Source organism: Zootoca vivipara, chromosome 12, assembly GCF_965207765.1.
Source record: "Zootoca vivipara chromosome 12, rZooViv2.hap1.1, whole genome shotgun sequence".
Classification (NCBI taxonomy): domain Eukaryota; kingdom Metazoa; phylum Chordata; class Lepidosauria; order Squamata; family Lacertidae; genus Zootoca; species Zootoca vivipara.
Window position 1 is genome coordinate 23,996,707 of NC_142595.1, and position 25,422 is coordinate 24,022,128.

Below are 25,422 nucleotides of genomic sequence, written 5' to 3' on the forward strand. Positions count from 1 at the left end.
AAATACAATTTTAAAGCATTTTCTTTTAAAAAATTTATTGTGGAAATGGGACTTGAACAGATTTATGGTGGCTGATAAATAGACTGATCTGTTTGTAAAGAACATAATATGACAGCTGGCTGGGAGACAGGAATCTAAACATGCTCATTTGCTAGAGCATTAATTTCTGTTCTTCCGTTAATTTCTGTACCCCTCTTTTTAAATGTGAGATTTGTGAGTTGTATCCAATGCTAGCCCTACTCAGAAAAGACCCACTGATGTTAATTATCATTACTAACTCAGAGTCACTAATTTCAATTAGTTTACTCTGAATAGAAGTTAGGTGAATACAGACCTGCACCCCTTCATTCTCTTAGATAAAGATTGCCTGCTTGGCTAATGTAAATTTTTGATGAGTAATGTTGTGAAATAAAGTGATATATTATGCTTTAGGACACCATTCTAAGCTCACTTATCTGGAAGTAAGCCCCACACTGAAACCAATGGGACTTACTCCCAAGTAGACAGTGCTAGGCTTATACTGTTAGCTATTAAAAGGTGTATAAACACCCCACCTGTCAAACAGGTGCACCTCTGCAGTTCAAGAGAGAAGCTTATAAAGATTTAAGACACTTCTGAAATCTTTAACAGGAGAAGCATATAAAACGCTTCTACAAAGGTCAGTTTCGCCAGCATCAATTGTCTGTATTTTCCCACACCCTTTATGTATTTATTAGACTTGCATGTAGGGTTGGGCAAAGATGTCCGGTTTGGTTTTTCTCTCCATTGCTGATTTTTCCAATCTTAAGCTCTGTTCTCCACATTTCTGGATCAGTTTGAAATTTCATAAAAAGAATCCTAATGAAAATTCATCCACATTATAGTGTGAATTTCTCATAATATACACATTATTGTATGCAACTTTCCTCAACATACACCTTGTTGCAAAGCAGTTTCCCCTAAAATAATGTATATTTGCATCTTTGTATGTACACACCTGTGTGTGCATTTTTGTACACATTATGTGGCATTGCAAAATTCGGTGAAGTGCAGCAATCAAAGGATGATTGCATTACAAGTCTTCAGACTATTAGTTTATTTCATTTACTTTTAAATATTGTACACCATTTAATTGTTGAATCTCTGAATGTCTTACATCAGAAGTAGATGTTCCTCTTGTGATCCATTGTGGATTATTGTGATAGTCCATTGTGGATCACTTCTCAATGATTAGTGTTTCCATGTTGCCATACCTCCACAATACCAGTCCACATCATTCTATAAACAGGGGAGGGCGGGAAAGTTACCCGTTGTGGTCTTATTGCAGGGAGCAGTTGTTGGGAGAATCTCTAATTTTTCAGGCTGCAGGAAGTAAGTCACTGAGTTGAATAGGACATTATTATTATTTTTAGTAGACATGCTTACAACTGAGCTGTTGTTGTAAGAATCCAGAAAGACACCAAAAAGTGTAACTTCTCTCACACCAGTTGCTACCTGCGATCCCCACGCTCCATTAACGACAACTGCTGCTTAATAGTGATGAAAGATCTCTTTGATGATGCTATAAAATGAACATTGTAAAAGGTGAGGAATTGCTACTGACTTATCTAAGCAGTTTGGGTTTTTTATGGGGAAGATGCCTCCTGATGGGCAGTTAAACCACAGGCTGTGAGATGCAGAGAGGAAAGCTGGCACAAACTTTCCCAAGAAAAACAAGCTTGGCAACACCCAAGATGTGGAGTATAAAAACCTACTAGTGGGAAAGGACAGCTTCACTTCCTTGCAAATTCGAGGCTATCTAAGCTGCGCAGATCTGCTCAAGTGAACCTGGTTTTGGCTTCCCAGGTGGTGCTATGGCTTCCAAGTACTATGCTCAGACCATCACTTCTGGGTCTGTCAAGGGTGGGGGTCTCACTCGGATGTCTTCCGTCCATTCCACCGGCTCATGCAGAGCACCAAGCCTGGCCTTTGGCAGCAGAAGCATCTCCACCTCTTCCATGAAGCTGGGAGCTGGGAGCATTTGCTCACCTGGGCCTGGGTTTGTTGGAAGCTACGGCTGGCATGATGAAGGGATCCTGAGCTGCAATGAAAAGGAGCTGATGCAGTGCTTGAACGACCGCCTGGCCAGCTATCTGGAGAGAGTGCGCTGCCTGGAGCAGGAAAATGCCAACCTGGAATGCAAGATCCGGGAGTGGTATGAATGCCAAGTGCCCTACGTGTGCATCGACTTTCAATCTTATTACAAGATCATCGAGGAACTCCAGCACCAGGTAACTGTCGTCGTGAATATTTTGCATGCAATGCAGGAATCCTGCCTACAGCCATCCCTGGGTGGGCTTGAACCACTAACTTTTTGGTTAGCAGCCAGATTGCACTGACCCATTGCACCACCTGTATTAACTATGGAAAGCCTTATTCTCCCACAATGTTGTCCAATTCCCTTTTAAAGCCATCTAAATTGGCATCCATTCTTACATCTTGTGGTAGCAAGTTGCATGGTTTAGCTATGTCCTGTCTGTGCAGGAAAAGGGCCTTTGTTTTGTCTATCCTATTTCTTATACCATCCATGGAATGGCATGGAGCTCTAGGATTATAAGATGCAGAGAAAAGCATCACCCTGTCCACTTCCTTTATGCCATGTTACGCACCTCTCTCATGCTCCCACCTTACTATTGATCTAAGCTGAAAAGCCTCAAACATTACAACCTGCTCCAGCCACCTGTTCATTTCGGTTGGCCAAATCCGAGGTGTGGGGAGGGGTTGGTAGTTTTTTTAAAAAACGGCATTCGTAAGAACTCCACTTGTCTATTGCTAATTTTAATAATGTTCCTGCCCCAGCCCTTTTAGAGAAGCCACTTTGATTTTCTCCCCCTAACTTTGTAGCCCCCTGCTTTCTTCGCAACTTTAAAAACAATTCACAGCTCCGCAATTTGTTCTCCAGATCTTGTGCGCCAAGACGGACAATGCCAGGCTGGTCTTGGAAATTGACAATGCTCGCCTAGCTGCTGACGACTTCAGGACCAAGTAAGTCCATCTTATTCAGAACAAGAACTTGCTGCAGAGAGGTGGCTTAAAATTTTCTTGGGCCTCTGGTGTTTTAATACTGGTCTTACTGCATTATAGGTGTTACGGTTTAATGAAGTATCTCCCTATTACACTGCTTCCCAATAAGAATATATCTTATGCATTTACAAAGTTAATATAAATGCTTAAAAGCTGGAGAACATGGGATGTGGGTGGCGCTGTGGGTTAATCCACAGAGCCTAGGGCTTGCTGATCAGAAGGTCAGCGGTTCGAATCCCTGTGATGGGGTGAGCTCCCGTTGCTTGGTCCCAGCTCCTGCCAACCTAGCAGTTCGAAAGCACGTCAAAATGCAAGTAGATAAATAGGAACCGCTACAGCGGGAAGGTAAACGGCGTTTCCATGTGCTGCTCTGGTTTGCCAGAAGCGGCTTTGTCATGCTGGCCACATGACCTGGAAGCTATATGCTGGCTCCCTCGGCCAATAATGCGAGATGAGCACGCAACCCCAGAGTCGGTCATGACTGGACCTAATGGTCAGGGGTCCCTTTATCCTTTACCTTTTATGATTGAAAATACTTGAAAGCCCACAACTTCTCCTGCAATTTCATTTTTTAAAATGTGGTCTATGCTTGAGTCAAATAAAAATAAATAAATTATAAACCTGGGAAAGGCCCCTAATACCTTCCCTACAAAGGATGACTCCTTGCTGCTTCTTATCCATGCTGAAATAGAAAAGAACCTTGTGCTTGTTGTTTTTAACATTTTCTGTTCCAAAGGTACGAGACGGAGCTGGCTCTCCGCCAAAGTGTTGAGGCTGACATCAATGGGCTGCGCCGAATCCTGGATGAATTGACTTTATGCCGGTCTGACCTGGAAGCTCAGCTTGAATCCCTTAAGGAGGAACTCATTTGTCTCAGGAAGAACCATGAGGAGGTAGTAGCAAACTTTCGCTGGGGAAAAGGTTACAAAATGCCACCTTGTGTTGTTGCAGACACAATCGCCTTCCACATGCAAAAGAGGGTCTCCTTTCAGATCATGGCATTGAGAGGGGTGGCCAACATGGCACTTTCTGGGAGTTCTTGTACTACAAATCCCATCCAGCTTAGCCAATAGTCAGGGATGATGGGAGCAGCAACCCAAAATATCTGGAAGGCAACAAATTGGCTACCCCTGTTGCTGAGGATCACCTGATAACATCTCTATAATAACAGCAGATGACCAAAAATGAACCATTGAGGCCACACTGAGAGATTAAGCTGCCCTCACCTGCTCCATATTTATGGAACTCTCCCTGAGTTTTTCCTCTTCTGGTTTTCTAGAATCCAACAAGCGACACCTGCTGAAATTCCCTCTTCTACCCTCTTCTTAAAGGGGCAGGAGCCCTATCCTTTTTCACCAGGCCACCCTACTTGTGGCAAACATGGGTCTGGGTACTCTGATCACAATTCCTCTAGTAGGCAATGGGAGGAGGAGGAGGAGAGGCAGTTGGCAGGGGTACTTAACACTTCCAGGTGTCTACAGCTTCTCCTTCCACCCTACACAAATCGGGATTCTCAGCTGCATGTTGGCTAGAAGGGATAGAGAAAAGTAGTGTGGCCGGTGCTGTAGCAGGAGAAAAACAGCATGAGTAAAGAGGAGTTAGCCTCTCTCATGTGCTGGTTTAAATCAAAGCCTCTGTGGAGGTACAGTGACCCTCACTCACTCCTTGCTATAGAGGTCCACACCAAACAATGACCACCCAGAAATGTGCATTATGCAACATGGGCCTTTCCCATCCTCCAGGAAGCAAACGGACTGCGCTCAAAGCTCGGGGCCAGAGTTAATGTGGAGGTGGATGCTGCCCCGTCGTGCGACCTGAACAAAATCCTGGACGAGATACGGAGTCAGTATGAGAGCCTGGCTGAAAAAAACCGCAGAGACGTTGAGACTTGGTTCACCTCCAAGGTGGGTATCCTGAGAAGTCATCTCTAAGTGGTAATGTAGGACCAGTGGTTGACCTTAAAATAGAGGTGCATGTCCTCTCTGTCTTCCTCTTTTTACCTTCCTGCTTGTTTTAGATGGAGGAGCTGAACCAGCAGGTGATCTCCAGTGGTGAAGAGCTGCAGACCTGCCAGTCAGAGATCATTGAGCTGAGGCACACTGTCCAAGCCCTTGAGATTGACCTGGATGCCCAACAAAACATGGTGTGTCAAGAGGATAATATTTGGGGGCGGGTGGGTGTGAGAGGATCTTGTCTTGTGCAGTCCAGATGATCGTCTGCTACCTCCAGGATCAAAATTCCATGCCTTGTCTACATAAATAGTTTTCTTGAAAAATGACCTGACATAAATTTTGTGGGAATGTTGAGGAAGGTAGGAGAGGATATATTGATTAAATATTACCCCTCCTCTCTCATGCTAGTGAGCAAGCAGCAGAGCACATTCCCTTGCAGATTATAATCATTTAAATTAAGCAATCCAGTCTGGTTTATCCAGCCTATGACAGTCTTCTTTAAAAGTAAGAGTAAAGCTTGCTTACATTCAGTTCACAGCAGTAACCTGAAGGCAGGCTTTATCTTGTGGTTACAGTTACTGTACATTTGTAGAGAAAAGAAGTCTGAACTAGGCCTCGGACTTTCTACCTTGTGGCTTTCATCCTCTGTAAGGATGAGCCATGTGCTGGCTAAGAGCCAGAAGAGGAGTCTGAAAGGAGAAAATGGGAAAAGGGAGGGTCACGCCCATCTACCTGTTCACACACAAGGGGAGGAGGCTCCAGACCAGGTATGACAGGAAGTCCTCCCCGTCTGTGGCCACATTCCCCTGTGTTTCCACTCTAAAAGGTAAAGGTAAAGGGACCCCTGACCATTAGGTCCAGTCGTGACCGACTCTGGGGTTGCACGCTCATCTTGCATTATTGGCCGAGGGAGCCGGCGTATAGCTTCCAGGTCATGTGGCCAGCATGACAAAGCCGCTTCTGGCAAACCAGAGCAGCACATGGAAACGCCGTTTACCTTCCTGCTGTAGCGGTTCCTATTTATCTACTTGCATTTTGACGTGCTTTCGAACTGCTAGGTTGGCAGGAGCTGGGACCGAGCAACGGGAGCTCACCCCGTCACAGGGATTCAAACCGCCGACCTTCTGATCAGCAAGCCCTAGGCTCAGTGGTTTAACCACAGCGCCACCTGGGTCCACTCTAGGTTTCCAATCTAGGCAACAGGAAATGGTTGCACTTGACTGCTTCAGTGATGATGCACCCCACAACTTTTACTAGTATAGAGCCAAACACATCTCATTAACTTTCTTCTTAACTCTGTCCAGCTCCAGATCTCTTTCTCATTACCTGCACTGGAGTACTTCTCAGGTTTTTTATTGTTATAGTGAAATACATGAGGGCTTCCAACCTGTTTTGAGAACCTCTAAACCAATTCAGCACTTTTGTCTATTGACAAAACAACATAAGAATATAATAGGTGCATAGAGATGGAGAAGGACTCTGCCCTTCTCAGATTCCTTTGTGGACTCACTCAATGGCAGACCATGACCTACATGGGATCAACGGTCCACTTCAGAATCCAGAATCCAGTGGATTCTATTTGGAGGTGGCCTCGGGGGAAACCCTGTACTATTTCCTTGGGAGCAAATGGAACATCGTCAAGTCCTATCACTCCCAGGGGGACTTGCTTGGTGTGTATGAAAAGTGTGCAATATGAGCTTCTTGGGTTGTGGACCACTTGATCCACCATATAAAAGGTCAAATTTGAGGGGGGGGGAGTGGCAGCATGCAACCTCTGACCACCTTGTGAGTTGTTTTAATATTTATTTTAAATGTGTGTTTCTGGAGATAATTTTGCTTTAAAAATCCACCTGGAAATGGGATGGAACCATCTTGGTTCTCACTGAGAACTGGGATGGAATGGACTTTAATGAGTCTGTCCATTCCTTATCTAGTCCTTTAAAAAAAAAAGATTCCTGAGTTAGTGAGCATCAATTGAATAGTCTGAAATGGTAATAAAGACACTCAAAGATTTTGTTATGTCCACATTTTAAAGCAAACCAACCGAAACAAAAATGTGGATTATAACACAGTTATCCTTCATTTTGTGTATTTCTTCCATCGCTGGACTGTAGCCTCTTCAAAGCCTGTGATTCTTTCAAACTTATTACCCGGGGAGGCCTAGAAACATGAGATCAGTTGACTGTGCGTAAAGAAGAGAAATCCTCCTGCTCTCCATTCTAAATTATCTCTCTTATTCCCCTCTCAGAAAAATGCTCTGGAGTGCACCCTGCAAGAAACGGAGGCCCGCTATAGCACCCAGCTGGCCCAGCTCCAGTGCCTGATCAGCAACATAGAAGGTCAGCTAGGAGACCTCCGGTGCGACATGGAACGGCAAAGCCACGAGTACAAGATTCTCCTAGATGTCAAGACACGCCTAGAATCAGAGATCACAACATACCGACGTCTGCTGGAAGGAGAAGATTGCAAGTATGTACTGTATAACTGAAACAGGCATTGGGTTTGTACAGCTCCATCTTAGGGTTGTTGTTCTTTTTACTGTTTACTATTAGATTCTGATGGATTATTGAGTATTGCTTTATTTTGATATAATAATAGTAATAATAATAAAAATTTATTATTTATACCCCGCCCATCTGGCTGGGTATCCCCAGCCACTCTGGGCGGCTTCCAACAGAAGTATTAAAATACAATAATTTATTAAACATTAAAAGCTTCCCTAAACAGGGCTGCCTTCAGGTGTCCTCTAAAATAAAAGTAGTTTATTTTAAAGTTATTGTGACTTTTTTGTATTGGATCAGATTGTTATTATTAATGTTATTATTAATATTATAATTAATGTTATTAATTTCCACCTGAAGATGTTGAATATAGTGTCATTTCAAAGTGAATGTGGGGTTCCCATTTGAGAAAAAGATTTGAGGCATTCTAATTTCACAGGACATCCTGAGTTGTTGTTGTTGTTGTTGTTGTTGTTTTCTCTTAGCCCCCCTCCCACCCTCAGAAAAAGATCACTTTCCAGAATTTTCTCTGTATAATAATGTCCACCATTTTCGTGGTGGCCACCTTCCACACACCTACCCACCCAATGCCCCAGAAGGCCACAAGGCTAATGCACTGTGGAAGATACAAAATGCTGGCCAGGTTGAGAATCTGCTGCAGAACTTCTCCTCCTGGAGAAATTTGGCAACATTTTACCTTACATTCGCCTTTACCTGCAGCAGTAGCACAGCCTCTTTTCTTTGTTGTTATTGCCATCGTTACAAGTGGTGACGGCAAGCAATGGTGCTGGTATCCTGGCTGCCATTTTGCCTTCGTCGATGCCTGGGACTTAAAGCATTATGTGAGCCCTAGAAATGTAGTTGGCTTCCAAGGCCCAGGCAAGATGGTCAGGGACCAGGGTTCATGGGAGCTGTAGTCCAACAAGACCCAGAATGCGGATTGTAGTCTGACAGAATTGCTTACAGATCTCCTCTACTCAATAAAGTTGTGGCCTTAGTTAACTCAACAGCAACAGGAAGCAGTGTCTTCCTGTTTATTCTGTGTGTGGACTCAGAAATTAAGGGGCACCACCATTGCTCCCATTTGGGAAAAGATGGGGAAAATTTTCAAGGGCGGGAGGACAAGGGGCAGCTTTAGGGGATTAAGCATGTTGTGCCAAATTTCACCTTCCCATTTTCACCCCTAATCTCTTGGCAACCTCAGGCTCCCTAGGGCTCCGTGTGTGCCAGAATGTCCCCCTCCAGTCTGTGCTCCGGTCCCCCAGATCACCAAAAAGATTCGCACCATCACAGAGGAGATTAAAGATGGGAAGATCATATCGTCTCGGGAGCAAGTCCAGCACCTCACCCTCTAAGGCAACAATACATCAAAAGCAAAGCCAATCCATCAAGGAAGAAGGGAGAAATCTTCATTCTGTTGCGCCACTGCACATATTTTCAGGGCTAACATTCTGCTTTCTTGATCATGCCTCAGTACTTTGGTGCCTATGTTAACTTTTCAAATCAAAGAGTCGCTTCACTTCAACAATGATTCAGCCACTGGGATGAAATATCAGCATTTTCAATAAACCTCTGTCTTCCTCCTATCGCATGGAGAAATGTTGGCTTACGTTGTCTTTCATTTGCGCTAGACTCCATCATTTCTTGCTTAGAAGCTACTGGTGTTGTTGTTTTTTACTTTATCTGACCAAAGGATGTGTGCCAGTTAGAGCATCAAGGACAAAGACTTAACAGTGTGATAATAAAATAATAATAATAATAATAATAATAATAATAATAATAATAATAATAATAATTTTTATTATTTATACCCCACCCATCTGGCTGGGTTTCCCCAGCCACTCTGGGCAGCTTCCAACCGAATATTAAAAACAGTACAGCATCAAACATTAAAAACCTCCCTAAACAAGGCCGCCTTCAGTTGTCTTCTAAAAGTAAAATAGTTACTTAATTGCCTTGACATCTGCTGGGAGGGCGTTCCACAGGGCGGGTGCCACTACCAAGAAGGCCCTCTGCCAGGTTCCCTGCAACTTGGCTTCTCGCAACGAGGGAACCGCCAGAAGGCCCTCGGTGCTGGATCTCAGTGTCCGGGCTGAATGGTGGGGGTGGAGACTCTCCTTCAGGTATACAGGACCAAGGCCATTTAGGGCTTTAAATGTCAATACCAACACTTTGAATTGTGCTCGGAAATGTACTGGGAGCCAGTGTAGATCTCTCAGGACCGGTTTTATGTGGTCCCGGCGGCCACTCCCAGTCACTAGTCTGGCTGCCGCATTCTGGATTAATAGCAGTTTCCGGGTCACCTTCAAAGGTAGCATCACATAGAGCGCATTGCAGTAGTCCAAGCGGGAGATAACCAGAGCATGCACCACTCTGGCGAGACAGTCTGCGGGCAGGTAGGGTCTCAGCCTGCGTACCAGATGGAGCTGGTAGACAGCCGCCCTGGACACAGAATTAACCTGTGCCTCCATGGACAACTGTGAGTCCAAAATGGCTCCCAGGCTGCGCACCTGGTCCTTCAGGGGCACAGTTACCCCATTCAGGACCAGGGAGTCCTCCACACCTGCCCGCCTCCTGTCCCCCAAAAACAGTACTTCTGTCTTGTCAGGATTCAACCTCAATCCGTTAGCTGCCATCCATCCTCCAACCGATCTTGACTATACCTATCTATTATCTGAACCAGAGTCTTCCCCAGGCCAATACTGGGCCCCTGAGGCAGGGAGCATGACATTCTCTTTCTGGCCTTGTAGGTATAGGCTAGAAGACAAATGAGATGCCTATCTGAGACTATCATAGTACCATGTCTGTAAATTCTCAGATGGATGCCTGATGACTTGTTACTTTTCATTTGCCAAGAAGCCCCAGTACTCCACCTCTTGCCACCTCTATCTGAAGCGGTTCTTCAGGCTCTTCCCCTAAAAGAAAAACATGCTCAGGCATAGTCCTACATCTTCCACAACACTAAAAATTTGAATTTAACAATCCTGAGTTGCTCTCATCCATCGGAATGTGATGCTCACTGATCTACTTCCACTAACCAGGGACATTCAGGCTCCAAACAGAAGCCCCCAAACGATGAACTTCTTCTGTTAACATTGGTATCCATGAAAATCTAAGTACTAATGCAAGCACACATTGTCTATATGCAAAATGCTCTCCAGCAATTTTCAAGACTATAAATGTACAGATGAAACCAAAAGGAAGGCTGTGAAAGCCGATCCCTTTTCCAAATTATTTTTATTAATTTTCCAAATAATTACAAATCAAACCAAATTAATTTAATTTAATACAATTTCTTAAAATCATGTTTCCTACTCCTGTACCGAACATATGATCATCTTCATTTCGCATCATTTCTTATTTAGAGTCCAGCTGACAACCTTCACTTAGCCATTAAACATTCTTCCAACTGCCCACTTTTTTCAGCTTACAAACAGCACCTCCGTTACATCTTTTAAATAAGTAATCTGTTTCACATGTGAGTCCTTCATATATATTGTTGTTCCAGACCTGGTGTGCTAGGAAGGTTAATTACTAGCTTCTATTGTTCAGTTCTTTGCAGTGTTTATCTGGATGGTACAAGGTCACATTCCATTCCTTCCGCTGTTTACTGACTAGCCTACGAGCTGCGGCCATAAATAACTCACAGAGTGCATGTCCAGTCTCCGGCATTAAAATTCCACTCTGGAGTTCTTCCTTGGCACACAGTTAAAAACAAGACCTTTTCTCAATTTCAGCCTCTTTACCAGATCTGTCCAGCACCCATTCATTCTTTTTTCACTGCACCAACCTGGTCCAACCTGGCCTCAATTGAGGGGGGAGGGCACTGTAAAACCTGGCTAAATTCCTTGTTGAGTATAAATCAAAAGACTCCCCCCTCTTTTCCGAGGAAACAAACAGAATAGCCTAACAGCGGCTACACACATCTCTTTCATTTTGCAGGGGAGGACAAGAAGAAAGGAGAACATTTGAAAACCATATGAAAGCACAAATCACCTTGTCCTCTGCCTTCCTTTCCTGACTGTTGTAAGGATTCTCAGGCTTCAAAGAAACCACATTCAGATACCTTCAAAGATCCAAGCCAAGACCTTTCGGCAGCTGATTCATTGCACCCTATTGGCATATGTCGGTCCAGGGACACCTCTTGGTTAACACCAATTGTCCAAATTATGGAGAATCAAGCACAAATCATGCCAGAGATGGAGGCTCATCCATGGCAGGGACACACTCTCAGGTCACACCTGCTCTGCCTTGTGAAAGCCATTCCTAGTTAGTCCACAACTGATTGTGGACAGTCTTGTCTGGGTCTGGCAGTGGGATGTATTGAGATGTAGCAAGACCAGGGACAGGCATTCAGGTGACTTGGGTGCACCAAGCCTTGCTGAGGAAACCACCTAGTACAGATGACTGCTGAATGGTTCATCTGAGACCTAATGACCTAATGAGACCTTTCCTAAGAATCTGCCCACAAAAGATAATTTGGGGTTCAGGAATGAGAAGGCCTGAGCAAAACAGTGGCAATGAGAAATAATAATAATTTATTATTTATACCCCTCGCATCTGGCTGGGTTTCCCCAGCCACTCTGGGCAGCTTCCCAAAAAAGATTTAAAATTCAGTAAAGCATCAGTCATTAACAACTTCCCTAAACAGGGCTGCCTTCAAATGTCTTCTAAATGTCATATACAGTGGTACCTCTACTTACGAATAACTCTACTTACGAATGTTTCTACTTACGAATGGAGCTCTGTCCGCCATCTTGGATGTGGTTTAGATAGGATTTTTTCTACTTACGAATTTTTAGATAGGGTTGCTTCTACTTACGAATTTTTTCTCCCAATGCATTCCTATGGGATTTGACTTACAATTTTTTTCGACTTACAAATGTGGTTTCAGAACGCATTAAATTCATAAGTAGAGGTACCACTGTAGTTGTTTATTTCTTTGACATCTGCTGGGAGGGCGTTCCACAGGGTGGGCGCCACTACCAAGAAGGCCCTCTGCCTGATTCCCTGTAGCCTCACTTCTCACACTGAGGGAACCGCCAGAAGGCCCTCAGCGCTGGACCTCAGTGTCCAGGTTCATAGAATCATAGCATATTCATAGAGTTGGAAGAGACCACAAGGTCCATGCAGTCCAACCCCCTGCCAAGCAGGAAACACCATCAAAGCATTCCTGACAGATGGCTGTCAAGCCTCTGCTTAAAGACCTCCAAAGAAGGAGACTCCACCACACTCCTTGGCAGCAAATTCCACTGTCAAACAGCTCTTACTTCAGGAAGTTCTTCCTAATGTTTAGGTGGAATCTTCTTTCTTGTAGCTTGAATCCATTGCTCCGTGTCCGCTTCTTTGGTTGAACGATGGCAGTGGAGACGCTCCTTCAGGTATATTGGGCCGAGGCCATTTAGGGCTTTAAAGGTCAGCACCAACACTTTGAAACCCAGCACTTTGGAAACCCAGCCAGATAGGCGAGGTATAAACAATAAATTATTATTATTATTATTTGAATTGTGCACGGAAACATACTGGGAGCCAATGTAGGTCTTTCAATGTGGTCTCGGCAGCTGCTCCCAGTCACCAGAAAGAAAGGGAGGTTCTGGGGGGAGCTGTAACACAGAGAAATTAGTGTGAGCTTCAAGTGGCCTCTTGATCTTTTGTAGACCAAGGCATGACAAAGATCTTCTTATAGATGACCCAGGGTCCAATAAGAAATTGGGGGTGGAGCCAAGCACAACATGTGCAGAAGACAGCCTATTCATAATGGGCAGTGTCCAAACTAATGTTGCAGTCCTAACTTATCAGGGAGGAAGCCTCATTGACAGTACAGGTAGGGAAGAAATTCAATTTGATTCTCATTTAAAGACAACTGACCTGATTTGCACTTTCTGAAACAGTAAAACACAGCCACCCTTCAAATTTGCACTTCTCTGAATTTTGCAATGCAGTTTTTCAGTCAGGTAACATATACAGAAAATGCATATATACTGGGTTAGTGTCCATAAAAATGCACATATTGTTGAAAATGGCATGCAAAATGCATTATTTTAAGGGAAACTACTTTGCAGAAATGTGTACAAACGTATTCATTATGAGAAAATGTGTTGTGGAGTTTTTGTTTTGCTTTTAAATTGCAAACTGAGGTAGAAATTTAAGACTGGGAAAACTTTGGAAACTGAGAGAAACCAAAAATGACAGATTGGTACGACAGTATCTCAATTTAAACATACTGGGATTTACTTTTGAGTAGACCTGAACAGGCTTGCGCTGTAAGGCAACAGGACCAGATAGTCACAACTTCACTCCTGTTGATTCATAAATGCAACTAAGGCCACATTAACACCATAATTTTAAAACATCATTATACCACTTTTAACAGTCATGGCCTCCCCCAAAGAATTCTGGGATCTGTAGTTTGTTAAGGGTGCTAAGAGTGGTTAGGAGGAGCTACAGTTCCAAGAGTGGTTTAACAATCAGTCCCTCACCCCAGGAAACTCTGCAAATTGTAAGGGTTCTGTGAGGGGAACAGGGGCCTCCTAACAACTCTAAGCGCCCTTAACAAACTACAGCTCCCAGAATTCTTTGGGGAAAGCCATGGCTCTTTAAAGTGGTATCGCCATGTTTTAAATGTTTGATGTGAATGTGGTCTAACTTAGCCTGGATCAAGTGCTCACATTTCTTTTTCCTTACCATTAAATAAATTTAACTAGCCTGTACAGATGTGTGGGGTAGGCATGGGCAATATCAGTTCAGTGCATGAGGCTTTTGATGAGAGCCAAGCTCTGACAGCCCCCTCCATTTAAAAATTATGTGCTGCAATTTCTGGGCACAAAGGACTCAGCTGCACTCAGTCATATTGTTGTAAAGATGTGGCACCAGATGGCGCCGTAGAGCAAAAAAAAAACTTTGTCTATGCAATTTTACATAGTGGTTTTTTTTTGTTATAATGATTTAATTTATGACTTATTTATAGCATTCCCCCCCCCCGTGTGTAGATCCAGCCAGATTTCTTCTCCAGCAGAATGTCTGTCATTCTAAGTCATACATTGGCTATTCTAGCAGGAAATGGGAGTGAAAATACACACCTTATGCATGGCATTTCTCTTTCGTTATAGTTGGATAGAATTATATCTGCAAACTGGAGCGCTGAGGGCTGCTGTCATACAGAGTTATTGATCTCCATTCTGCTGATACTCCGTCTTGCTTGATCTGCTGTCTTCTCTTGGAATCTTGACTCAATAGTAAAAAAATAGTTCAGCGAGATTTTACTTTGATGTTTCTCACCCCACATTTTACTTTATTGTCATACTGTAATTGCCCCTTTCCACACTTCTACTTGTGAACTACCTGGAGATCTTTAATTAGAGACTTGGGTTACTCCCAGATGCTGTGCTTCTTGAGCATTCACCCTGATTCGTTGACACAAAGTTTGCAGGGAGATTGTACAATATCAATTGTTTACTAAGTGCTTATTCTGAAGTTGTATGATGCTGCGACATGGAATTGTTATCCCACATAAATCCAACACTTTCCTTACTGTAAAAAGTTTGATTTCTTTTACAAGAACGCCCGATCCACTTCAATCACGCAATATGGATTTGCTCCTAGGCTGCTGAATCCCACCCACAAAATAGTGACCGTCTGGAAGCTGAGTTTGCACTGAAACTTTTTGGGGGGAAGGACAGACGTTGGCAGGGTCAGTAAAGACATTGTGAGCAAGACTAGTGTCCCTTTAAAGTAGGAAAGAGCAGGTGACAAAAACATAGCTGTCAAGTTTTCCCTTTTCTTGCGAGGAAGCCTATTCAGCATAAGGGAATTTCCCTTTAAAAAAGGGAGAACTTGACTCGACTTTTACAAGCAGAGAATAATTCCCCTAAAGCAGAAATGGAGCAAACAGTCCACCTGGTCCACAGCCTGTTGCTGTTTTTCTTTTTCCTGAATAACAGTGTAGAGAAATTAATAAGCAGAAGGGTATTTATTTATGTATTCATTTGATTTCATTGATAGATTGCTCCCCATAAAATATCTAATAGCGATTGTACATGAAAAACATCAAAAATAACAAACAATGCCATATGTAAAAGCACACACAAAAAATGCTATTATGTAGATATATATATAAATTGGAGAAAAACCTAAAAAACTAACTTTCAAATCCAGTACATTATACAGACTGGGATAGCAATCTGCACTTAAAAGGCCTTTTTTCATTAGTTCATTCATTTCCATTATGTATTTAATGGAATGCAAAGTACTTGCAATATTCAGGGGAAAGGGGTCAGAGTTGCATGTAAAATGTTGCCTTCAATTGCAGTCTTCTCACTGCAACGGATCATCCTGGCCTTGTCTACAAACCATGCCTTCTGACTCAGAGAAAAGTCAAATCACAGATACAGAGAGCCAAAAGAGACCTTGGAGGTCCTCCATGCCAACTTCTTGCTGAATGCATGATCTGCAGTGTGGGATGCAAATACTGCATTCCCGGCAGATCTGTTCCATGGCTGAACATCCTGTTCAATAAGGCAGGAAGCAGGCTAGGAGAGCAGACAAGGCTGGTGGACTCAGTATAGGACCCATAAGTCTCTTCTGCTGTAAAGACTGTGCACATCAAGCAGAAGAAGCTACCTGGGTAATAATACCAGTAATATAATAACAATAACAGCATAGTTCCTGATTTGTGAAAGATGACACTACTTAGCACTCAGATTTAGGGTCCAGTTCTCCTATTTGTGATGTAAACAAACCATCAGTCACAAAGAGTTCTCTAAAACAACAGTATACAACCAAAAGGAGATCCATTAATTGTTATCTCTCAACTACAGTCTTTAGAACAATGTGGAGAATTATCTGCCGTAATAACTTGACTGTCCTCTAAAGAGTCCTCCACTGCCTTGGAGGATGTGGCATCCATAGGATGGGCACCACCATCCCTTTCAATGTGTGGATGCATCTCGGGTTCAAAGGCCTGATCAATACTTCCTCTGTCACTGGCTTCTCCTTCAGATTCGTCTTGGGACTCAGCTGCCTCTTCTTTTTCGTATAAGAAGTTGCAAATCATGTTAGGTCTGCTGTATGAGAAATCTTTGTCCTTAAGCTCTAGCCATTCCACACCACCACCTGTGTTCTCTTCTCCTTCCTTTTTCTCAGTCAGGAGTGTCCGTGTCATGTTCAGCTTCTTCACTGTGTGGCATTTATATTTTAACTGTATTTTTTTTGTTGCCTTCTGCATCATGATCTTCATTTTCTTCAAACACCAAACAGGTACCAAGAGTATCTTCATATTTTCCAGCAAAGACATATCTGTCTACTTGTAAAGTGGGCCTCTCTGTGTCTATTCCCAAAATCTTGCATTTGTTCTCACATTTTCCCAGAAAGTCTGAATCAATTATTCCTGACAGTTCCACCATGACCTATTATTCCTCCACCTCGACCTCTTCCCCGTCGCGGGGTCCTTCCGTGGCCTCCATGCCGGTAGAGCCTCAATGAGCATCACGTGATCCCCCTGCTGCCGCCGCCATCTTGCACAGGACCCTTTCGGCGAGAGCAGCGCCTTATGAGGGCAGAGCAGGAGATATCTGGAATAGAATTTCCAGAAGGCCACAGGTTCATGACTGCTGTCTACCAGAGATCCTGGCTTGGCTTTTCGGTTGGTCGAAGTAGGGCAGAGGGAGGGAAAGGGGCAATCCCACTGTGAAACACCAAGCCCATAATTCTGCTCAAATGACTTACGCCCAGTGACCGAAGGCTGGTGTTTGATGCTGTCAGGCCGCTTTGATGGTGTCCCATAAAAACTATCATTCCAGGGACTCAGCCATCAAGCAGAGTCCTGACTCTGCAAGGCGGAAGGGCAAATTTATAAGCCAAGAAATGCTTTTCAAGCAAGTAACGAGCAGGCTAATGAGAAGCCACGCAGGAATCGCCACAAATATTAACGAGGAGAAAGCCTCGTAAAGGAGCTAACACCCCAGTGCTCATGGTATAAAAAAAGCTCTAGGAAGGAGATCATCTGTCAGACGTGGGTTTTGTGGGTCTCTTCACTCGTTTCCTCCATCTAGCTTCTCCTTTCAACCATGGCTGCCACCACTTCCACTCGCACTTGCGGGTCTCTCAGGGGCCCTTGCCGGGTCACGGCAAACTGCCACCCAAACAGCGCTGCCTCCGTCAACTGCCGGCCTGGGCCTTGCCTTCCTCCTCGCCGATCCAGTGTCTGCCTGCCCCCTCCAGGCCATACGGCCTCGTCTCTCCACAACAGCTGCCGAAGTGGGGGCCACATGCCATCTAGCCGCCTTCCACCTCCTAGCCTGGGCTCCACTTGTGTCCCTCCACCCTGCATCCCTCCTCCTGCCCGCCCTCTGAACTGCTACCCTGTCGGCCACAACGAAGGGATCCTCAACTGCAATGAGAAGGAAACCATGGAGTTCCTGAACAGCCGCCTGGGGAACTACCTGGAAAGGGTGCGCTGCCTGGAACAAGAGAACGCTGACCTGGAGTGCAAGATCCGAGAATGGTATGAGTGCGAAAATGCTTACGTGTGCACCGACTTCAAACCTTTTTACTGCAACATTGATGAGCTTCAGCAACAGGTAAGGAATGGCTCATGTCGGGGGGGGGGAGTGGCTTCCACAATCACCCAGTTCCATGGAAACTTTGGTTACTTATGGAGTCTTCTGGATTGATTTGGTTTTAGAGTGGTTTTAGAGTGTGGCAGTAAGACTGGTGACTGGGAGCGGCCGCCGAGGCCACATAACACCTCCATTGGCTCCCAGTACATTTCCGAGCACAATTCAAAGTGTTGGTGCTGACCTTTAAAGCCTTAAGTGACCTCTGCCCAGTATACCTGAAGGAGCGTCTCCACCGCATAATTCAGCCCGGACAGTGAGATCCAGCTCCAAGGGCCTTCTTGCGGTTTCCTCGCTACAAAAAATGAAGCTACAGGGAACCAGGAAGAGGGCCTTCTTAGTAGTGGCACCTGCCCTGTGGAACGCCCTCCCATCAGATGTCAAAGAAATAAACAACTATCTGACTTTTAGAAGACATCTGAAGGCAGCCCTGTTTAGGGAAGTTTTTAATGTTTGATGTTTTATCATATTTTTAATCTTCTGTTGGGAGCTATTATTATTACAAGGAAAGTGTGAGAGTCATTCTGGCCTTGCTTCAGATCTGCCCTTTGATGCAAGCTTTAAAGGGGTAGCTGAAGACTCATTTTTTAAAAAATTATTTATACTTTTCAGGTGTATACATTTCACTAATTTTATGATCATTTTAACATTTCAAAACTTGACTTCCTTCCCCCCTCTTTCTGCAGTTCCTTACTTTTCCCCCCAGTAGTGTCTGCATATCCAAATTAACTTAATTTGCTCATTTACTCATCTACTTTAAATACAGTATATACTCTTCTAAAACTGCAGGTTATTACCATAATCCTGTCAATCTTCTTCTCTGTTTACAATTTGGCTATAAATATTCAATAAACCATTTCCATTCTTTTACAAATACTTTGTTATCTTGATTTCTTATTCTTCTGGTAAGTTTTGCCATTTCTGCATATTCCATAAGTTTTTGTATCCATTCTTCCTTTGCTGGGACTTCTGGTTCTTTCCATTTGGGGGCAAGTAATATTCCTTTTTTTTAATAATAATTTTTATTGATTTTTAAAGAAACAAAACATACAAAATAAGCTCAGTCCCTTCATTTGCCCTCCACCCACAAGACCACTTCTGCCACCAGTGATACCCATGGGCATTGGGAAACAAAGGGGTCCATTTTAAGCTGGGTTTGACCTCCCCCCTCCCTCCTCCCCCCTCATCCCCCCCCCCCTGCCACTGAGAGGACAGGGGCGGAGGATCTCTGGGGTTTGGTTTGTGGGGGCAAGTAATATTCTTGCCACTGTAGTTGCATGCATAAATAAGTTTCTATATTATTTATACTTTTCCAGGCGCTAAGTGCCTGGAAACTTCCATTTCACTGTATCTGAAGAAGTGTGCATGCACACGAAAGCTCATACCAAAATAAAAACTTAGTTGGTCTTTAAGGTGCTACTGAAGGATTTTTTTTATTTTTCTATATACAGTTTAGGTAGTTCTGTCCCTATAATTCCCCAAAGAAGAGCTTCTGGGTTGCTCTTTTTACAAACATTATTTTGAGCATCCTTTTCAATTCATTATATATCATTTCCCAGGAAAGCAAAGGAAAGGAAAGGAAGGAAATGATGGGAAATGATGGGAAATGAAGACTCGTTTCTTGCCCCTTTCAGGTGTCTGCTCCCATGCCCTTCAGGTAGGCATAGGCAAACTCGGCCCTCCAGGTGTTTTGGGACTACAACTCCCATCATCCCTAGCTAACAGGACCAGTGATCAGAGATGATGGGAATTGTAGTCTCAAAACATCTGGAGGGCCATGTTTGCCTATACCTGCCTTAAGGCAAAAGAAAGTCACGCAATGCAATATGGAATTTATTCTCATGGTGTAGTGATGCCCATCAACCTGGGTCTTTAAAACGGGATTGCACAAATTCATGGAGAAGAAGGCTCTCAGTGCCTAACTAGCCATGATATTGACTGTGTTGTCCCTCTGTTGTTGGAGGCAGTATACCTCTGAATGCCAGTGGCTGTGAATCACAAGTGGAGAGAGCATTGTTGCATTCAGGTTCTGCTTGTGGGCTTTCTATAGATGTCTGGTTGGTCACTTCAAGTACAGGATGCTAGGCTCAATGAACCTTTGGCCTGATCTGGCAGGAGCTATCATTCAGTGATGCTCTCTATCTGCACCCACCCAATCCATCTGGCAGGATTAAAATGAAGTTTCTCGGGGGGTTTTCTTTCCAGATTTGCTGTACAAAGGCTGACAATGCAAGACTCTGCCTAGATATTGACAATCTCAAAATGGCTTCTGATGACTACTGCACCAAGTAAGATTTTTGTTTGAGGGGGCGAAGATCAAAGCTAGCCAACCACTCTCATCCTGTATGTTGTCATACTCCCCCCACCCCACCCCCTGGTATCATTCAAACCAGCCTGTGTTACTATGATTCCCAAGAAGAGAACAGGGGCTCACCGATAGTTTTGTAGGGAAACCAGGCTGAAACAGTGACTGCTGATAGTACTAAGGGTTGCCAGATCACCACTTTCAGGCTAAATTATTATTGGGAAGTGTGTTGATGTCTCTTCTACAAAGACCCAGGCAGTTCTAAAATGAGGACTGTTTTGCTAAGGGATACCCAGCAGCGCTAAGAAGGCAAGCTTCCACATTAAAGGGGATCAGTGGATCTCAGATTAAAATTCCTCTGACAACTGGCTGTACATTTTTGCACCAGGAACATATCAACGTAAGCCCAAAATCATCAATGTAAGCCCAAACTCATCCACTGGTTTACAACAGGTCCTGTCCCCCACAAAAACACACAGAATGCACACATAGAATCACTCCTTGATTTCAGAAAAGACACATACAAAATCGCTCACATTTTAGCAGCCCCATTAACATGCACCAGAAAAGACATGGACCCACAGACACACATTGTTGATCACCCTGCCACTGACAATACAAAAGCATAGGGCAGTTATCCATGTCTGCTTAGAGGTAAGTCTCCTTGAGGTGTGTGGCACCTACTCAAATCAGAGATGGGGAACTGGATCCAGATCTGGCCCACCCTCCAAGGGCCATCTTTGTCAGTTGGATAGGGCAGCCAACCAATCAGTCACCTGGTGTCACATGGCACCAGGTGTCAAACTTCAGAGGAGGAACTGAAAGCACATTTGTGTGCTCATCATTCTTCTTTTTCTCCCTTCCAGCCCTGATTTTAATTTAAGTTGGGACTGGAAAGGAAGAATCTTTGAAGCTGGGGCTGGAAAGATTCCTGCTGAAAGCACGACTTGCTTTGGGTGTTTACTGCAAGTCCCACCCCCAGTGGGGAATGTCTTCACCCAGGCGCTGCTGAGCAGAAGAAATCCCACTGGCTTGTTGTGCTCTGGATGAGCTTAGAGTAGCAGCAGAAAGCGAGAACTGCTGCCCACTGGAGCTTGGATTGTTACTCAGCAGTCCTTGGTCCAGGTTTAACATTCCGCCCTCTCAGCCATGCTGCAACAATCTGTCTTTCCTCCCCCTGAAGGTATGATTATGAGCTGAGTCTGCGTCAGAGGGATGAAGCTGACATCAATGGCCTTCGCAGAGTGCTGGATGACCTCACCCTATGCAGGGCTGACCTGGAAGCTCAGCTCGAGTCCTTGACTGAGGAGATGATGTGCCTGAAGAAAAACCATGAAGAGGTATGCCCCAAACATCTCTTCTACCAAGGCCAGAACAGGTGCTGAACCATGGGTGCAGGAGCATAGATCTTAGGAGCTGGAAGTGCACTGAGATCATCTTCTAGTCCATGGGTAGTCAACATGAGGTCCTCTGGATGTTGTTGGACTACAACTCCCATCAGACCCAGTAAGCATGGCCAATGGGCAGGGATGATGAGAGTTGTAATCCAGCAACATCCAGAAGGTACCACATTGGTTACCCCTGGTCTAGTCCTGTTCACATCAAAAACCAGGGACATCTATCCACCCAGTCCACCTTGAGATAGGTCTTCAAAATCTAGACCACCAACAGAGATACATGCAGAGTTTGGGACAACTTATGCAACCAACCAATATGCAGTGGACAAAGGACAAAATCCCTAAGGGTCACCAACCCATCTCACCTAGAGTAAATTTCTATCTAGTCCAAACTATGGCCATCTGTGTACTCTTCCACTGAATCTCCCCAAATCAAAATCCCACCAGGATCCAAGTCCCAAACAGGGAACCAGTTTGCAATACCAGTCTACCATCAAAGAGCCAATCAAATTATATTCAGCAGTCCCTTTGAATTAGTGATGTGCAAATGATGAAAAATGGCTTCAGATACAGTATACTCCCCTCTCTGTCCTCTCCTGCAGGAGTCCTGTGCCCTTCGCTCCCAGCTCGGTGACCGCATCAATGTGGAGGTGGATGCTGCCCCATCGTGCAACCTCAATAAGGTCCTGGACGAGATGCGGTGCCAGTATGAGGCTGATCTTGAAAAGAATCGCCGGGAAGTTGAGGACTGGTACTGTACACAGGTAGGTCCTCCTCCTCCTCAGTGGCCAATTCCATCCCCATCAGGTGTCTTGCTGACCATCTTTCATGGCAAACCCCTGTGACCTTCTAATTTCTGGACTTTTTAAAACATTCACCAGATGGAAGAGCTCAACAGGGAGGTGCTCTCCAGTGGAGAACAGCTGCAGTGCTGCCAGACAGAGATCATTGAGACGAGACGTTGTGTTCAAGCGCTGGAGATTGACCTACAGGCTCAGCAGAGCATGGTGAGTAGGAATCCAGAATGCTCCGTGTTGGGTAGCTGTTCAACAGTACTATTTGCATGTTCACACTGTCTTGTGAATCATACTCCTGTCTGTCATGCCTTTTCCCTCTCTTCTTCCAACCCATCCTCTGCTCTACCCTCCAGCTCTGAAGCTTCCCCTTCCTCTGACTCTTGCCTCCTGGCTGGTAGGTAAAGGTAAAGGTAAAGGTAAAGGGACCCCTGAGCATTAGGTCCAGTCGTGACCGACTCTGGGGTTGCGCGCTCATCTCGCATTATTGGCCGGCGTATAGCTTCCAGGTCATGTGGCCAGCATGACAAAGCCGCTTCTGGCAAACCAGAGCAGCACATGGAAACGCCGTTTACCTTCCCGCTGTAGCGGTTCCTATTTATCTACTTGCATTTTGACGTGCTTTCGAACTGCTAGGTTGGCAGGAGCTGGGACCAAGCAACGGGAGCTCACCCCGTCACAGGGATTTGAACCGCCGACCTTCTGATCAGCAAGCCCTAGGCTCAGTGGTTTAACCACAGCGCCACCTGGGTCCCTAATAATAATAATAATAATAATAATAATAATAATAATAATAATAATAATAATAATTTATTATTTATACCCCGCCCATCTGGGTGGGTTTCCCCAGCCACTCTGGGCGGCTTCCAACAGAAAAATAAAATAATCGATTAAACATTAAAAGCCTCCCTAAACAGGACTGCCTTCAGGGATGATGGGCCAGGGATGATGGGAGTTGTAGTCCAACAATATTTGGAGGATATTGGGTTGGCGATCCTTGCATTATGGCACCACTGTGCTCTTTTTGCTGTGTGAGCAGAACATGCCCTGATTAATTTCTCTCTTTCTCTCCTCCTTCTCCCTCTCTCAGAAAGGGGCTCTGGAGGGCACTTTGCAAGAAACAGAATCCCGCTACTGCACCCAGCTCTCCCAGCTCCAGTGCCTGATCAGCAACGTGGAGGCCCAGCTGGCCGAAATCCGCTGCGACATTGAGCGCCAGAACTGCGAGTACAAGACCCTCCTGGACGAAAAAGCCCGCCTGGACTGTGAGATCGCCGCTTACCGCAACATGTTGGAAGGAGAAGACTGCAAGTACGTAAGATGAGGGCAGGAGTCCATGCCAGAATGGCCTCTTCTGGGTTGGTTTGGCTTCAGGCATGTTAACCTCAGCTCAGCTGTGATCTAATAAAGCAGGGGGGGGAGGAGAGAGAGTCTTCTTACTCCAAGGGCCACCTTCCCTTCTGGTCCACCTTCCAAGGGCCACATGCCAGAGACAAAAGTGGATGGAACAATGAATGCAGTCCCAGCTGCAACAGCTGGGTAGGTCTCAGAGGGACCCCAGTCTGAAATCCTAGAGAACTTCTGTTAGTCCATGTAGACACTACTGAGCTATTCCCCCCAGCAGAGGATAGACAAATTGAGTGGATCCTGGAACTTGTACCTGAAACTTACCTATGCTGTGGTCCTAAGAGCAGCTATTTGGAAACGCCCAGTTAAAATCAATGGATGGGCATGTTTGCATCTTGAGGTTATAGCTCACTTCCCGGCACTTCTGGGGAATAGCACTAACTCGCACCAGGATGTTGCTGTAAAAGCATCCACAGCTCCAAGAACACAAGACCCTTTGCTTTAGCTCCTTAACGTTTGTTCTCACCATCTCACGTTGAGTAGTTAGCCTTCTCCAGAGACACACACTTCTTGTCTAACAATGGGATGTGTTCTTCTTTTCCAGGCTGCCCAATCGCCCCTGTGATCCAGAGTGCACGACCGCCATTCGATCATCTGTCTGCCGGCCAGTTTGTGTGCCGGAGCCAGTCTGTGCCCCCGTCTGCCCACCAACCTGCAAGCCATGTGTGCCCGTGGTGGAGCCCAACCTGGCTCCCTCATGTGTCAACCCCTGTGGGCCAAAGTTTGTCTCATGTGGCCCTCCTCCCTGTGGCCCTCCTCCCTGTGGCCCGCGTGGTCCAATGTGCCCACCCCCTTGCGGCCCGTGCCCACCAGGCCCACCAGGCCCACGGATCAACACTAAGATCTGCCGTATGTGAAATCTCAGTGCCTGGGCACCAAATCCAAAGGCAACATGGAACAGACGAGGACCTGAACCTAGAGGAGAGGGGCAATTTATGTACTCCCATCCTATGCTTAGAAAACTCCTCTAGGAACCTTGCTTAAAAAGTTAGGCACGTTCTGCCTACAAGGTGGCTCTGGTAGCATGGTTCCTCCCTTCCCTGCTGCTTTCATGCTTTCCGGGATGCATGGAAGATCCTCGGGTGACTTCTTAATAAACGTTTGTTTTCTGGCATACAAAAAAATGTGGCATCTGCTATATGTTTTCCGAAGCAGATGTTTGCTTATGACATAGGACCAAGAGTTTCCAGGGGGAGATTAGGTTCTCCAGGGGCAGGAGTGGTGACGCTTTTCAGGGATGGGAGGGACCAGAGCCGATGGAATAACAAAGGTACGTTTTACCTTTGTTCAGTAGGATAGTTAGTACACACATTCAAACACCCCTCTGTCCTCCATCCAGACAAACACGGGGCATTGTCAGAGTTCAATGACACATTTCAGCAAAGTGAAAACTCTTGGATATGAAGGAGGA

General features: G+C 45.0%; 2 protein-coding genes and 1 pseudogene across 2 annotated transcripts; 2 read left to right on the forward strand and 1 right to left on the reverse strand.

Moving 5' to 3' along the window:
* The first annotated feature begins 1,694 nt into the window (after window positions 1-1,694).
* LOC118094248 (keratin, type I cuticular Ha6) lies at window positions 1,695-9,081 on the forward strand. Its single transcript, XM_035134439.3, has 7 exons — window positions 1,695-2,249; window positions 2,921-3,003; window positions 3,779-3,935; window positions 4,785-4,946; window positions 5,060-5,185; window positions 7,243-7,463; window positions 8,700-9,081. Exons 1-7 carry the CDS (start codon window positions 1,833-1,835, stop codon window positions 8,848-8,850), a joined length of 1,317 nt encoding a protein of 438 aa, XP_034990330.1. The 5' UTR covers window positions 1,695-1,832; the 3' UTR covers window positions 8,851-9,081.
* A 7,075-nt stretch (window positions 9,082-16,156) lies between these two features.
* Window positions 16,157-17,000, reverse strand: LOC118094623 (general transcription factor 3C polypeptide 6 pseudogene; annotated as a pseudogene).
* Window positions 17,001-17,559: 559 nt separating this feature from the next.
* Window positions 17,560-25,154, forward strand: LOC118095227 (keratin, type I cuticular Ha4). Its single transcript, XM_035136294.3, has 7 exons — window positions 17,560-18,072; window positions 20,314-20,396; window positions 21,597-21,753; window positions 22,413-22,574; window positions 22,692-22,817; window positions 23,695-23,915; window positions 24,556-25,154. Exons 1-7 carry the CDS (start codon window positions 17,560-17,562, stop codon window positions 24,866-24,868), a joined length of 1,575 nt encoding a protein of 524 aa, XP_034992185.3. The 3' UTR covers window positions 24,869-25,154.
* The last annotated feature ends 268 nt before the right edge of the window (window positions 25,155-25,422 follow it).